The sequence below is a fragment of the Schistocerca cancellata genome, chromosome 8 (assembly GCF_023864275.1).
Source record: "Schistocerca cancellata isolate TAMUIC-IGC-003103 chromosome 8, iqSchCanc2.1, whole genome shotgun sequence".
Classification (NCBI taxonomy): Eukaryota; Metazoa; Arthropoda; class Insecta; order Orthoptera; family Acrididae; genus Schistocerca; species Schistocerca cancellata.
The window spans coordinates 596133289-596150579 of NC_064633.1; the positions used below are offsets into that span (position 1 = coordinate 596133289).

General features: G+C 44.8%; 2 protein-coding genes across 2 annotated transcripts in view; both read right to left on the reverse strand.

The window, feature by feature from the left end:
- The window catches only part of LOC126094798 (cytochrome P450 6a2-like), a 230274-nt gene that overhangs the window by 130393 nt on the left and 82590 nt on the right, over positions 1-17291 (reverse strand). The gene's annotated exons all lie outside the window — the stretch shown is intronic.
- Positions 1-17291, reverse strand: part of LOC126095700 (cytochrome P450 6a2-like) — a 63062-nt gene that overhangs the window by 12027 nt on the left and 33744 nt on the right. The window contains exons 4-5 of the mRNA XM_049910452.1: positions 16480-16701; positions 1148-1399 (exon numbers count right to left, since the gene is read on the reverse strand). Of these exons, the coding sequence (XP_049766409.1) occupies positions 1148-1399; positions 16480-16701 (474 nt within the window). The remainder of the gene's footprint in view (positions 1-1147; positions 1400-16479; positions 16702-17291) is intronic.

A 17291-nucleotide genomic window follows, 5' to 3' on the forward strand; every position in this document is an offset into this window, starting at 1 on the left:
GTCGAACTTAGAAAACAAACAATAGAGTTCTTGGACAAGTTCAGTAAGGCCAAAACGGACGTGATAAAATGGATCAACGAGATCATAACTGATCTGAAATTGACAGGAATTACACCAGACTGTGTCCAATACCTCATTTCCAGGACCAAAATTCATAAATGGCAAGCTGACCAAGAGAGAAAATCAAATAAGGAAAAGTGAACAAAAGGATCTGTAGAGGGGAAAAAGGCCAAAAGAAAGAGAATCAACGAAGTGGAGGGAGAAACGAAAAAACAACAACCTCTTATGTATTATGCGTAGTATTAATGCGCTCATTCCGATGTGATAATAAATCGACAACTTCGTTGGAGTGACCATTCTCTGCAGAAATTACACAAATATTCGTTTTATAAGTTGAAACTATACTTTTTTGCTGCTGTCTGTCCTTTATTTATCTATTCAATTTATTTGTATGTTCATAAATAAATATAGATTGCAGCAATAAATAGGCGTTTTAATTTTCAAAATGAATATTTGTAAATGGCACATGAAATTGTTTTTAAAATGACTTTGTAATATAATAGATGACTTTGAATTAGTGCTTGTTGTTTCGCTTGTTTAGAAACTATGTTGTTAACTCAATATTATGAGACTTGAAATTTTTATTTTAAACAATTTAGATATTTGTGGAAAGTAACCAAATGAGTTCGAATAGCCTGTACGCAGTGACCAAAGAAACAAATAGAACTGAAAAATATACAAAAGCCTTTACTGCAACATGTTTTCCAGGTGCATATTACAGTTCCCAAATGGAGACTTCTCCTCACGTGAATAACTGGTACATAAGTTTAAATTGATAATTTTCAAGTCCACATATTTGGTCTTCACAATATACATTTATAGCTTTATTTTATTGCATATGTGCTCTGCTACCAGTTGTCTTACTTGAACTTATGTAAAGCCAAATCATGCATATTCTAGTACTGTATTTTTCAGTTCTCTCGGACAGAAGTACTCTTGCATTTAGTGAGGAACATGTTTAGTGTGACGAATAAAAGTTATTGGTGTGTAAATTTTGTGTCATTTAATATTCCAAAACTGTCAAAAGTGAAAACAGTCTTAGAGAGCAGTAGAACAGAGTGTAGTACAGTTGCTGGCATAGACTTACCAATGCAGTTCCTCGGTCCCTCTCCGAAGGGAAGGTAGGCGTTGCGGTTGATGCTGGCTTTGTTCTGCTCGCTGAACCTTTCTGGGTCGAACTTGTCGGGCTGCGGAAAGTACCGAGGGTCGCTGTGCAGGCCGCACACCGGAATGAAGACCCTGGTGCCGGGTTCGATTACCGCGCCAGACCCCGGCAGCTTGTACGGCACTTCGCACACGCGATCCAGGAACGGCAGCGGCGGGTACATGCGCAGCGTCTCTGCAAGTACGACACTGGGGCTTGCTGAGAGCCACACAGAAATCCCACACAGAGAAAGACACGCCTTTATTGTTACGATCACATTGGGGTATTTTATTCCGCTCAACGTATACCGTCATCTCTTTTCGTTGACCAGATTGTCACCATCCACATGTGTAATGGTAATCAGATGTAGCTGAACGGTCAGTTTTGCTACCAGTTTCCTGAACTTCCCACTAGACGAAAGTTCTTGAGCGGATGTAAGACAGTCGTCTATGAAATAAAATCTAAATTTTTCTTCAGTGTTTCCACGTCAGAGAACTTAATCAGGCAAATTCTCAAACAGAAAGATCGTCCGCAGATAGTACAACGATAGAAGACTTGAAATTGCACTTGTTATCCCTTCACAACAAGAGAGCTTTTGAAAGGCTCTCCTATGAACTTACTTGAAAACATCTACGTCTCCATGATATTGTAGAAATCCGTGAATGTCTTAACCAGAGCTCCTCTGCATTTCGCTGTCCAGAATGTGCATCTTATCCGGATAATTCTTTGATTCACTTCGTTCATTTGTAGACTCCACTCGACATTATTCGAAGGCTTTACATCTTTAAAACAGTCTAAGAATAAAGCTCTTGATTTCTCCAAAATTTTAAATTTTGAATCAAGAACAAGAAAGGGCGAATCATGCGTCCTTTGGATACGTCAAACATAACTTTCGTTTCACTACTTGTCACCACGTCAGCTACTAGTTAATGTAATATCTCCGAAGGAAATCCACGAGTCTGGACGCGTGGCAGAGATGATATGTCATATACATGAATTTTGATAGGAAGAAGAAAATTTTTAAGAAATTGAAAGTTTACTTTCCGCTTCGTTCGCGTGCGGCAGTGTGACCGAGACCCGGTAAATAATACCGGAGCCTTCTTTTCGACGGAACTTGGTGTGTTAATGCCCCAAAGAAGAGTTTCATTACCGCTAGGCCTACGGGGATACAGAGAGCAACACTTACACGTCAGCATCTCTATTAATTTTTTGTAGTGTTATAATTTTTGTGTGAGCAAGTACTAACAAATAATGTGTGACCGAGCCAGAGCACTCTTTTTATAATAATAACGTATTCCGGTTAGTAGAGCTTAGTGACGATGTCACAATTTCAATTTACTTTTATTATAAAAGTAAATGGGCACGAATAAAAGCCAAAGGGTGTGCTAACAGGCCAAACGATGGTACCAGATAATTATTTTATTAATGAAATTGCAGTTTGAGTTACCTCTGCTTTACCAGCGGTCCGACAAGCTTCTCGTGCTTTAGCATGTATGAAAGCATGTAATATAATTATACTCACAAAAGCAATAATTCCATAAACAGATAACTGACAATATTAAAAAATCTTTAAGCTGAAGGCGTTATTTCCAATTTAAAACAATAATTTTCTGTGAGATTTGTGTGACAGTCTTCTTTGTTTTGTTTTGTATGCTTAAAAGTAACAAATTTTACGCATCTTAACAAATTTACGTACCGGTATATCCCTTTCAAAATGGTCGTCGTCGTCGTCTTCACCATTTCATCTTCGTCCGGTACCTAGCTAGGTTGGGACATTAATTGTACTTCTGCACTCTCCTCTGTCTTTCTATCAGTTATTCTTCTAGAACTGTTTTGTTGCAGTTCATATTTATTCTTCTTAAACCCTCCTTCATTGACTCAATCCATCTTACACTCTACGTCTTCCTCTATGCCCCCCTTGCCCTCCGACTTGATCAACGTTATTCGTTTTGGTATTCTTCCATATTCCATTCCAAACCATTTTAACCAGTTCTTCCTAATTCTCTGAATCTTTTCTACAGTTTCGTTTCTGACATTTTCATTGCTCACTCTTGTCTTTCCTCGGTTTCCCTAACATACTTCTTAAAGATTTCATTTCAATGGGCCGGATTCTACTCCTCTCACTGTCCAAGTCAACCCTTTTGCTAACTTCATTCTGTGTTCTTGCATTTTGCATTATCACAATACAAGTCTCTATATTTTTAGCATCATGTTCTGTAATGCTGATATGTCCATTTCCGTCTTTCTGTCCTCCGGGTACCAACATAGTCCCGATTTTCTGCACACTCTATTTAATTCCACATCTCGCAATTTTTTTCATTTGGGAAGACTATTATTTCTTGTATCTTCTTATTGTTGGCTGTTCACACCACAATATCATCGGCAAAAAGCAGTAACTTCATCTCATTTTCCTATGAACTTCTTTTGTCTCTTTCAAACTTCCATCCATCATCACTGTGATTAATAATGGTGAGCCTACACTTCCTTGTCTCAACCGCATAACATTCCCGAATCACTGACTTCTTCCAACGTGGGTCTGGACATAGGTAAAGCTTTAGTCATATATTGCTTGAAGGCTTATAGTTGTTTGTATTCCAAATCAATTTTTCTCCAAGATTTGCTATTCCTTTCCTCTGGGGAATCTATCGTAGGCCATCATCAACATGAAATGTCATCAACAGATCTTTCCCCTCCCTACGTCCTTCCATCAATTTTATCATACTAAAGATTTGGTGCACTGTTGATTTACCACGTCTAAATCCGTACTGATCCTCTTCTAACAGACGTTCGGCATATTTCTTCAATTTTCTTTCCCATATCGTTTCCATATCTTTTTCTGCTTATGCCATGAGTGTGAACCATCTATAGCTATCAAATAGTTTCCTGTCTCCCTTCTTGGACACGAGAATTATCATCCCGTTTTCCCATTCTTCAGACAAACATTTACGAGTCCATATGCACCTTAGCAACATTTAACAATAGTTCTAAATATAATCTAACGATGCTTATAGAATTCTGAAGCGGTTTACTCCATGTTTCCATTCTAATATAAGTCACAAGTCAGACGGACTTAATTTACTGGGCGTCACACGTCTCATATAACTTCTGAGATGTTTGAAGACTCACAGCGACGGCGTCATTTAAACGCTGTACGACAAACAGATACACGTCGTGTCTCTACATGTAGAATGTTGAAGGTTTTTAGTGAGTTGACTGTAAATAACGAAAAGTGTGAGGTCATCCACACGAGTGCTAAAAGGAACTCGTTGTACTTCGGTTACACGATAAATCAGTCTAATCTAAACGTCGTAAATTCAAATAAATACCTAGGTGTTACAATAACGAACAACTTAAATTGGAATGAACACACAGAAATAACCAAATACTGCGTTTTATTGGCAGGACACTTAGAATATGTAACAGATCTACTAAGGAGACTGCCTACACTACACTCATCCATCCTCTTTTAGAATACTGCTGCGCGCTGTGGGATCCTTACCAGATAGGACTGAAGGAGTACATCGAAAGAGTTCAAAGAAAGGCAGCACGTTTTGTATTATCGCGAAATATGTGAGAGAGTGTCACAGCAATAATGCAGGATTTGGGCTGGACATCATTGAAAGAAAGGCGTTTTTCGTTGCTACGGAATCTTCTCACGAAATTCCAATCACCAACTTTCTCCTTCGAATGGGAAATTATTTTGTTGACACCCACCTACATAGGGAGGAACGATCACCAAGATAAAATAAGGGAAATCAGAGCTCGTACGGAACGATATAGGTGTTCGTTCTTTACGTGCGCTATACGAAATTGGAATAATAGAGAATTGTGAAGGTGGTTCGATGAACCCTCTGCCAGGCACTTAAATGTGATTTGCAGAGTATCCATGTAGATGTAGATGTAGATTTCATTATGACAGACGAATACTGTTTCAGGTAATAGCTAGTATGGATGGTCAGAAACAGCCTGAAGAGGTTGTGATGTTTCATTGTAGGGTGTGCTGATGAATAATTCTTAATTTTTAAAAAAATTGGGTACGTTTCCTATTTAATTAATACTGAAGTTAGGTAACCAGGCCATAGCGTGAGCAAATTCATGTGGTCGATGAGAGACCTTGTCGCTAAATGTGATATTTGTTTGACTTCCTAAAACCGACTGAGTGATCTGGGGTAGTGGTTAGCACACTAGGACTCGCATTCGGAAGGACGACGATTCAAACCCGAGTCCGGCCGTCCTGATCTGGGTATTCCTGATTTTCCTAATTCGCTTCAGGCAAATGCTGGGATGGTTCCTTTGAAACGACACGGCCGATTTTCTTTCCGATCATGCACTCATCCGAGCTAGTATTTCGTCTGTAACGACCTCGTTGTCGACGGAACATTAAACACTAATCTTCTCCTCCTCTGGTCCTCCTAAAACCGGAGGAAAGCAGCGCCACAAAAATTGGATATGGTTCAAATGGTTCTGAGCACTACGGGATTTAACTTCAATGGTCATCAGTCCGCTAGAACTTAGAACTACTTAAACCTTACTAACCTAAGGACATCACACACATCCATGCCCGAGGCAGGATTCGAACCAGCGGCCGTAGCGGTCGCTCGGTTCCTGACAGTAGCGCCTAGAACCGCTCGGCCACTCCGGCCGGTCAAACTATGGGAACAACTGACACTAATTGTATCTGTTGGGTCACCTGAATCTGGTGCGCAACATGGCTGATTTGGATCTTCAGCACCAATTAACTCGCAACGGGCGTAACGTATCGATTTTTTTTCTCAACGATTATTTCTCAGCACAACGTACCCTGGTACACGAGTACAAACTTTTCAGACTGTTCCTGACCACCCTATATACACAATGTACGAGAAATGTTGCAACAACTCCAGGGGGTTGTAGAAGGTTCCTTGAGGAACAAATCGGAATCTGTGTACGCGAACGTTATCCAACTACGCTGCGGAGCGTCGACGTTACAAGCGCCGGCTCCTGCTACCAGGTCACTCCTTCAGCAATAAAGGTGCGCTGACGGATTGTATGCGAAATGTTTCGTAATGTTGTTTGTTGCTCAGTGAACACGACTGACTGCCCACGATCGCCATTGGAGAAGATGGAACTAGCTGCTGTACAGAAAGTCCTTTTCTCCTGTTGATGCGATGCTCTGCTGTCTTGGTGGACCATGGTTTCGTACGTAGGTTTCTGTCCACTGTTTATTCTTCTTCTGGAATTCTCTAAGAGCTCCAGTTCTTTTGGGTACATGGAAGAAAAATAAACGGCAGACCGAAACCTTTGTCTAAAACTGTCCATCAAGTCAACAGAGTGTCACATTCGTAGGAGACGAAGCCTGTTTATGGAGCAGCTGGCTCCATCTTCCCCACTGTCGAAGTCGGCACTCAGTCCCAGTCACTGAATAAGGAACATGTTTGCTAGACCTTCCGCCTACTGTACCTCAGCGTACCAACTCAGGTTTGTTGCCAAAGGGGTGGCCTAGTGTCAGGCGCCGGCATCTATAAACACGACGTTCTCTAGCGTCGCTGGAGACGTTCGCGGACGCTGGTCGCTACCCTCGACTTTTTCCTCAAGACACCTTCTAAAGCCCTTCTGGGTTTGTCGCAACAGTTCTGGGACACCCTTTATACACGGAGGCGTTCAATAAATGCCACACATTTATTTTTCCTGAAAGCGGGTTGGTTTTATCCAGATTTCCAATACATCAAATTATTGCCCATTGTTTTGGCTACAAAATCCTATTTTTCGACATTTGGTTCTGCGCAACCACCTGACTGGTACCACTCAACTGGTGACCTCAGCACCATCTTCTTGGTATACTAGTAATGTGGTGTCACCGCCAGACACCACACTTGCTAGGTGGTAGCCTTTAAATAGGCCGCGGTCCGCTGGTGTACTACGGACCCGCGTGTCGCCACTGTCAGTGATTGCAGACCGAGCGCCGCCACACGACATGTCTAGAGAGACTTCCTAGCACTCGCCCCAGTTGTACAGACGACTTTGCTAGCGATGCTACACTGACAACTACGCTCTCATTTGCCGAGACGATAGTTAGCATAGCCTTCAGCTACGTCATTTGCTACGACCTAGCAAGGCGCCATTACTAGTTTATATTGAGATTATATAATGTATCAACAAGAGCGATGTTCACCAATTATGGAATAAAGTTAAGTATTACTTCAACTACGTACTTTATTTGCTATATTAATTACATTGGAATGTTCCAGACCTCACGCCAGTCTGCGTGAGCTTAACGCGTGCCTTTCGTTTTCGACATTAGGTTCTGCGCAACAACCTGAGTGGTAACACTCAACCGGTGACCTCAGCACCAACTTCTTGGTATACTAGTAACTTCCCCATCGTCTGTATAATGCTTCCCACGGAGTTTACCCTTCATTGGGCGAAAAGTCGGAAGGTGATAGATCCAGCCTTTAGGGCGGATGAAGAAGACCAGTCCAATGAAGTGTTGCGAGCTCCTCTCGGCTGTGCAGACGTGTGGGATGCAAAGAAGTTCGTTTGCATTTTTGTTGCGACGAACACGCTGAAGTCGTTTCTTCAGTTTTATGATTGCAGCACAGTACACTTCGGAGTTGTTTGTTGCACCATGAGCAAAGACATCAAATTGAATAGCTCCTTCAGAGTCTCCACGGAACGTCGACATGACTGTATCGGCTGAGAGTGCGGCTTTTGACCTTTTTTCCGGAGGAGAGAGGGTGTGGGGCCACTCCATTGATTGCCATTTTGTTTCCAGTTCGAAGTGAAGATTCCACATTTCATCGCCTGTGACGATGTTCGACTAAGACTTGTCACGACCAGTCTCGCAACCAGCAAGTAATTCCGCATCGAAGGTCCTTCGTTGCTCTTGATAGTCTTTGGTCAGGTGGTGAGGAATTCAGTCGACACTCGCCTTTCAGTACCCCAGCTAATGGAAGATTGTGTCAGCACTACCAACACAGACGTGCAGTTGGGCAGTGATTACTCGACCACCTCGAGTGTCCGCACGTTCTAACATTATAGGAGTCTCAGCTGTGGGTAGCCAGCCAGTACGCGAGTGATCGTACGGGTATGTGGACCCTAATGCGATGTTGGCAGTTGCCTGACCCAATGACTCACCGTGCTTTTGTATTCTGCCAGGTCTCCTTAGACTTCCTGCAAGCGCCTTTGAATATCTGCGATGCTCTGGTTTTCTGACAAAAGTAAAATCAATGACAGCTCTCAGATTGGAACGCACCTTCTTACGGACGCAAATTGGAATGCTACGAATAGTGATTATGCTATAGGGGCTGAAGCGGGAATATTCCATAATGTCCCACAACAAATTCCACACTTTTTTCAACCGAAATTGGCCCAGGAAACGGTGTGCATTATTTATTTAACGCCCCTCGTATATTACCTATGAGAGTCCGACAATGATAGAAAGGAATTAAACTTAAAAAGCAAACAGGAACTATACGAGTTTTACTTTTCTAGCAGGTAACTCTTTCTTAATGCGGTCTGGCTGTGTGGAACCTGTGGTGTCACCGCCAGACACCACACTTGCTAGGTGGTAGCCTTTAAATCGGCCGCAGTCCGTTAGCATACGTCGTACCCGCGTGTCGCCACTATCAGTGATTGCAGACCGAGCGCCGCCACACGGCAGGTCTAGTCTAGAGAGACTCCCTAGCTCTTGCCCCAGTTGTACAGCGGACTTTACTAGCGATGGTTCACTGACTACATACGCTCTCATTTGCCAAGACGACAGTTTAGCATAGCCTTCAGCTACGTCATTTGCTACGACCTAGCAAGGTGCCATATTCAGTAACTATGTCTTCTGAACAGATAATATTGTAACTCACGTACCGTCAAGAGCGACGTTCATCATTAATGGATTAAAGTTAAGTATGAAACTAATTCAGTCCGCTTTCTGAATTCTAATTTCTTGTCATGTTCCAGACCTCACGTCAGTATAGTTCTTCCCTCTTCACGCCAGCCTGCATGAGCTAAAACACGTGCATTTCGGCCTCCTCTAGTAACACGGTGTTGGCACTTCTGCCAACACAACATTCGCGACGAGAGTAAAAACGGTGTTCTGATCTATGCTGCCCTGATTTCATTGTGTCATGGCTTCGCCACAATCTCCTGATGTGCTGTCCGAATTTTATCGCTTACAGAATCAGCAGACGCAGGTATTACTGGATGCCCTTGGACAGCTCGTCCAGGGTCAACGTGCAATGTAAAACGATGCGGCAGCCGCCGCTCCACTGCTTACACAGCCGCAACACGCAGTTGCACCTGCGTTCCGACCTTTTGATGCTACGCTGGAAAGCTGGACGGAGTGGTCACACCAATTTGGATTTCATCTCGCCACCTACAGAATTGAAGGTAATGAACGGCAGCCTTTTCTTTTGTCGTCCGTCAGTGTGCAAAACTGCCGTGTGATAGTCAAATTATTTCCCCGACGCGACGTAGCAACTCTGTCCTACGAAGAAATTTTGTCTGCATTAGATGCATTTTTCAAAGAATCAGTCAATGTAGTTGCCAAACGGTATACCTTCTTTCGTACAAAACGTACGGCAGGTCAGACTAATAGGGAGTGGGTTGCAACCTTGCAAGGCCTTACTAGGGATTGTGCTTTTGAGTGTCAGTGTGGACTCCCATATTCAGATATTATGGTACGTGATGCAATTGCACAGAACGTTTCTGATGTTCATATAAGTGAACAGATTTTGAAACTAGTCAATCCCTCCCATCAACAAGTGATGGACATCTTGGATCAGCGGGCACACTTGACTTTGCTCAGGAATCATTTGAAACTTCGCCAGCCATGTGTCAGGTTAATCGGCCCGCCGGGCGAGCTGCACAGAGCAGTAAACAGCCCTCGCGCCCGGCCGCACTGCTGCCGCCAGGCTCGCAGCCACGTGTACCGCACCAGCAAGCAAATGCAGTGCTCAAATCATGCCAGGGTGCGCTACTAAACATTTGCGTGAGAATTGCCCATCACGCCAAGCTATTTGCTTTTACTGTAATAAAAAATAACATGTTCAGAGTGTTTGCCAGAAAAAGCTCAGATTGGAAACTCCATACCATTCCAGGCTCTTTGCTTCGTGCTGGAATCGGAATCGAACCAAGGATACTCAGGCTCGCGAAACTTCACCCATGGAAATTGATGTCGTTCATTCCACTCCACCCAGTGCCACTCTCTCTAACAATGACTGTGTTCGTCCCACAAATACTGTGCGTCGACATCGCCGGGACTCCCGTCAAGTCGCAAGTGATTTTGTAGCAGTGTCAGTTCATATTGCACGAGACAGGCGCTCTTGTCGTCAGCAGGGCAATAAACTTTTTGTAGACTTTGACATTAACAGCAAAGTGATACCTTCCCAGCTCGATACCAAAGCTGCAGTTTCACTAATCAATCAAGACACAAACAGTTGGGCACACCTCCGTTGCGTGCCGCAAATGTTCAGTTAACTAGCTATTCAGGTCAAGATATCCCTGTGTTAGGACAGTGCAGCCTTCTTGCAACATACAAAGGACAAAAATAACTTGTGTCATTTTACGTCCCGCGTTCTTCTTCTGCAGTAAACCTGTTTGGTTTCGATTTATTTCAGTTGTTTCACTTGTCTATAGTAAATCAGTTCCTATCAGTGAACCAAACTGTGCCTTCAGACAGTGTTTCTCGTCTATATGAAGAATTTGCAGACATTTTTGCACCGGCCCTCCGTTGTGCTAAGAACTATAAAACGCATTTGGAACTGAAAGTAAAAGCGCAACCGAAATTTTACAGAGCGCGCAATGTTCACCACGCATTGCGTGATGAGGTCGCAAAAACATTACACGATTTGGAATCACAAGGTGTAATTGAACGTGTGCAGGCTTCTCTCTGGGCATCACCCTTAGTAATTCTGCCAAAACCTTCGGGAAAATTGAGACTTTGTGTGGACTTCAAGGTAACAGTGAATCCGCAACTATTGATTGCAACTTTTCCTTTATCCCGCCCGGAAGACCTAGCAGATGCGTACTAGCAAATACCGGTGGACGAAGAATCCCAGCGCGTTTTAGTGGTTAACACGCATCTGGGTTTGTATCAATTCAAACTACTGCCATTCGGGTGTGCATCCTCCCATGCATTGTTTCTGCAACATCTACAAACTGTTTGTGCGTCGGTCCCTACTACAGCAAACTACCTGGACGATATTGTGATCTCCGGAAAGACGGAAGAAGAACATTTAGCCAATCTCAGAACATTATTTCAGGTCTTGCGACAAAATGGTCTTTGATTACGGAAGTACAAATGTGTGTTTTTTTGCTCGTGACTTGCCATACCTGGGCCATGTACTCAATGCCCAAGGCATATATCCCAGTCCCGTGCACCTCCGTGCCATACAGGACTTGGCTTCGCCGCAGAATTTGAAGCAGCTACAGAGTGTGCTGGGAAAAATCAACTATTATCACCGATATGTGCCGCATGCCTCTTCCATTTCAGCTCCGCTTCATCGCTTACGCCGTAAAGGTGTTCCATTCGTTTGGACGAAGGAATGCGAACGCGCCTTTCGCCGGTTGAAATCGGCGTTGGTTTCCAATACTTGCCTTACGCCATTCGATCCCTGGATGCCCCTTTTGTTGATGGTGGATGCATCGGATTTCGGGATCGGTGCTGTGCTTGCGCACAAAGATGGCTCCCACGATCGCCCTATGGCCTTTGCGTCCGAATTGCTCTCGTCTGCGCAAAGAAATTATTCACAGATCGAGAAAGAAGCTTTGGCTCTCGTCTTTGGTGTTACAAAGTTTCATGATTTCTTGTATGGTCGTCACTTTACCATCATCACAGACCACAAACCTTTGACTCGCTTTTTCATCCGAACAAGCCTGTACCCCCACGTACTGCACAGAAATTCATTCGCTGGTCTATTTTCCTCTCGCAGTTCCGCTACGATATCTTGTATCGGTCCACTGCTAAGCACAGAAACGCCGATGCGTTGTCCCGCTTGACTGTTACCGAGGATAGGGTATTCGATTCCTCCGAACTTGCTTACATGTTCATTGATTCGGAAACCGATGACGTGGTCGAATTGTTTCCGACTGATTTTCGTCGTGTAGCTACAGCCACAACTGCCGACCCTGTCCTTGCTACCGTTCTGCGTTTTGTTGCTACGCAATGGCCCTTGTCAAAGTCACAGATCAGGGACCCATTGGTTTGCCGATATTTTGCTCACAAGGAGAGACTTTTTGTTCGACGTGGTGTTTTGATGTTGCGTTCTGATAATGATCAGTCCAGGGTCGTAGTACCACGTTCGTTACAGTCCTCTGTCTTAAAGCTTCTTCACCAAGGACTTTGGGGTATAGTGAGAAGGAAACAACTTGCTCGTCAGCACTGTACTTGGTTCGGAATCGATGCCGCGATTACGACTATGTGCTCTTCTTGCATGGTGTGTGCCGAACTACAATCAGCACCACCACGGAAATTCTTTGCGTGGCCAAAAGCCACTTTCCCTTGGCAACGCTTACACATAGATTTTGCTGGTCCATTCTGGAATGCTCGATGGTTGGTTGTGATAGATTCATTCAGTAATTTTCCTTTTCTTGTCCGGATGTCTTCCACGACATTATCTGCCACAATCCAAGCGTCATTTGCTATCTTTTGCATTGAAGGTTTTCCATAGACTATGTTTTCCGACAATGGCCCACAATTCATGTCCGCAGAATTTCAGTCATTCTGCAAGGCCAATGGTATTCAACATCTGACGTCCGCACCGTTTTCGCCACAGTCCAACGGTGCCGCTGAACGATTGGGCAGGACTTTCAAGTCACAGATGTTGAAGTTGAAAGAGTCGCATTCTCGGGAGGACGCGTTATTGCTCTTTTTGTCCTCGTATCGCTCTCAGCCCCGAGATGGTCGCTCGCCGGCTGAGTTGCTCCACGGTCGCCATCATCGAACCTTGATGTCTTTGCTACATCCGCCGCATCAAGTTCCTGTGCAGCGGCAGACACCTGCTTTTGTCCCAGGCGACGTTGTCTACTACCGCCACTATCGAGGTTCATGGCATTGGCTCAAAGGGCGCATTCTTCGCTGCCTCGGACGTGCTATGTATCTGGTTTTGAGGGCCTCTGGTGAGGTGCGCCGGCATCTCAATCAGCTGCGCCTCTGTCGTCGCACGGGATCTGCCGCTCCCCGTCTGCTTTCAGCGCCCCGGGGACCCATCTACTGGCTCGCCTCAGCCCCAGGTGTTACCGACGCTGCCTTCCATTTTGCCCCATGGCGACGCGCCGCCGCCGCCGTCTGTTCTCCCGCCGGCGACGCCCGAGGTGGACGCGTCGCTGCAGCCGTCGGGCGCCTCCCTGGGTCACGCGCCGCCGATCGCTTCCCGTGACCAGTCGTCCTCCGACATGGATCTCTCGCCCGCTCCGGACCATATGTCGTCTTCGCCCGTCGGGTGCCCCTTCCCGATGGACGTCGACCCTTCGGCCCCTCCTGTCTCTCTACGGGCGCATACACCGCATGTTGGCGTGCACCCTGGAGCAGGTTTTCAGCTCCCCGCGGTCCGAATGGCAGGGTGCGGGTGGCACAGCCTCGCCTGTTGTTAGGCTCCCCACCTCGTCGCATACGCCAACATGGGGTCCTCCCCACGGTGGTCGGAGGCCTTATACCACAACCGTCCGCCGATTTGCTGGGGAGGAATGTGGTGTCACCGCCAGACACCACACTTGCTAGGAGGTAACCTTTAAATCGGCCGCGGTCCGTTAGTATACGTCGGACCCGCGTGTCGCCACTATCGGTGATTGCAGACCGAGCGCCGCCACACGGCATGTCTAGTCTAGAGAGACTCCCTAGCAATTGCCCCAGTTGTACAGCCGACTTTGCTAGCGATGGTTCACTGGTAACCTACGCTCTCATTTGCCGAGACGACAGTTTAGCGTAGCCTTCAGCTACGTCATTTGCTACGACCTAGCAAGGCGCCATATTCAGTTACTATGTCTTCTGCACTGATAATATTGTAACTCATGTACCGTCAAGAGCGACGTTCATCATTAATGGATTAAAGTTAAGTATGAAACTAATTCCGTCCGCATTCTGAATTCTAATTCCTTGTCATGTTCCAGACCTCACGTCAGTATAGTTCTTCCCTCTTCACTCCAGCCTGCGTGAGCTAAAACGTGTGCATTTCGGCCTCCTCTAGTAACACGGTGTTGGCACTTCTACCGACACAACAGAACTAGTTCCAATAGTTTCGAACACTTTCACATTGGTGAACGACACATACGATAATTACCAAAATAACACTTTTGGCAGAATTTATTGCGTACTGTAGTCACTGCCATAGACGAATATAAAAAAAATGTTACTGATTATTTTATTTCAGAAACTTCGGCAGTGGTGCAAAGCTGCTGTAGGTACCCTGTTAAATGGCCGGAATATTCCTACAGTGAACACCCAAGAGCCATGTTAATGGAAGCAATAGATAGAGCAAACCATTTCGAATGCTGATGCAGTTTTTCTCAGCTGCAGTCGAATACAGAACTGACATGTAACTTGAAATACAATCTTAGGCTGGTGTCTTTCTTTAGCGACGAGAGGTGTCGAATATCTTTGCAACTGATTTGCTAAGTTCTGTTAAAGGTTTGTTTGTTAGGTGTTACGGCTTGTCACACATGGTAAAAGCATTAACTATTAAAATTTTGTTCGTGGCAGCGTTCACGTGTTGAGTCAGTGGAGACACACCTACTGCGACCTGTTTCACAAAGGCGATGGGATTGTAGTTGAGCGTGATTTCTTTGTCTTTTCGTGCATTTGCCCTGTACCGTTATTTGCGAGTTAACACTCCTTACCTTCACAGGTGGATGAATGAGTAGTTTACTGGATTCTTGACGCTTACTCAAATCTGTGTGCTAATTCATTTTTCCTCCAAAAGCAAAGCTCCATCAGCATGCTGCTAGAAAAGGCGTCATAGGTATCAACAAACTTAACTTCTGTATCTGTCTAGCAAATATCCACTGATTTCAGCGAAGGCTTCTCACCATTTATATGTATTCTATTTATATTATTTGCTGAATCAGAAATTTACATTAAGAACTCTAGTTTAGTAAGTCCGCCTTAAGATTACTGTATCATCAATGTTGCGATTTACAAGATGCTGAAAAGGACTTGGATTCAAGATTAGAACAATTCTGCCGCATGAAATTCACACATTAACCTATGTTACTTCACCCATTTCATTGTCAAACACGTGTCTGGCGAGTGTGAATTCACGGGAGTATGGAAATGCATCAAGACTACAGATATACTCGTTACCTCATATCGCTACCAACTCGGACGCTAACAGGGAGTAACGTGTAGTTCCTTGTTGCCGACCTGGTCAGCTGACACATATTGGTGGAATTCGAAAACTACCGAGTGGAGCACTAATAGGAGTGCAGACGACACGAGAGTAAAGAAATGTTATAAGGAGATCCGAACCGGTACTTCAAGTCGCGAGAAGTATTCGGTACTTTGCAACGAATACTTATGATACGTAAGAGGTCTACCCGTCAGTTACAAAATATTGTAATCTTTATGGCAAGAAATTACGAGTTCAGACTCATGTCCCTCTTAGAACCCACCAGAGTCTTTGAAAATATCGACTTTTATGTCCTACTTTTCTAACTTAGTACTCTACAGTTCTTGCCAAGTGAAGTTCATTGGTTTCGTACGCACTTGACGTCTCACCAGCATGCGCCATGTTCAACATTATAAAGTCACAACGGAGGCAGGTAGTATCAGGTGTCCCCCAGGGTTCAGTGTTGGGTCCCATAGGTATCTGACGTGTCATCAGTTTTACACTACTGCAAATGCTACACGTACGCTGATGATCTCCAGTTCTTTCTATTGACGACGACCGTGGAGACAGCTACCGAGAATCTCAATGCCGACCTATGTGCACTACAAAAATTGCGGAAAAAGTAGTGCGAAAGCTCAGCCTATCCTAAACCAAGAGGTACAGGTTGGTCATTCTAGACTCATTAGCCAAAACGCGAGAAATATCTACTACCCTCTTTCAGCAAGTAGTCTAGGAGTAATAGTTCTTAGGTAACTATGGTAAGGAAATGTACTGTATATGTGAAACCCTGCTCCTATATAAGAGATGGCCTAATGGTCCTAATACGATCAGGTCAAATAAAAAAGTAGATAAAATTAGCACTGAGCATGTACGCCCTGAGAATACAGTAAAGTTAGAAGTCGCTTTTGGGGATTGCTAGCAAAAGATTTGTTTACTTTTTCATTGCGATAGACACCTCGGTTTTGGTGGGTTGAGACGCACCTGCCACGACCTGGTCGAGGTAGGTCATGTCCTGGATGGCGTCGTAGGTGATGGCGCCGCCGTGCTTGCGCACGACCGCGTCCACCTCCGCCCGGACCCGCTCCTGGACGTCCTGGTGCACCGCCAGCTCGTGCAGGCAGAAACTCATCGTTGTCGACGACGTCTCGAAGCCCGCCGCGAAGAACACGAAGCACTGCGCCGTCATCAGCTCGTGGGTAAACTCTGCAAACAGGAGGCGGCATCTGTATCTTACCAGGAAAACTCAGCTGCGACGATTGGTAGACTCCAGGCAGAGAGATGCCAAAGGAGACACGTTTGGCTGACGGAGGTACAATATATGAATTCTTCAATGACAATCATAACTCAGTCTTAAAGAAATAAGTCTCAGAAAACCAAAAGATATTGTGGTGATACTTATTAACGCTGTCAGTGGCAACGAATTTAGCTTCCAGACCCTCAAGGCTGACACAGGAGCTGCAAGTGGTTGTGGTGAAGCAAAAGCAGATACCCTAAATTCTGTTTTCAAACTTTCCTTTACGGAGGAAAATCCGAGAGCACTATTCAAGTGTGATCTCCACCCTGCTGCAGATATAGGTGGTACGCTCAAAAATGAATGCTTCCGTTTCTGGATGTTCTGGTGTACAGAAAGGATGATGGGACACTGGGACACAGTGTTTATCGAAAGCCTACGCACAGGGACCGTTACCTGCATGCTTCTAGCTGTCATACATCGTTCCAGCGTACGGGTGTCCTGAGGACGTTGGCGAGAAGAGCTTATGCCATTTCAGATGGAAAAAGCTTGACACAATAAT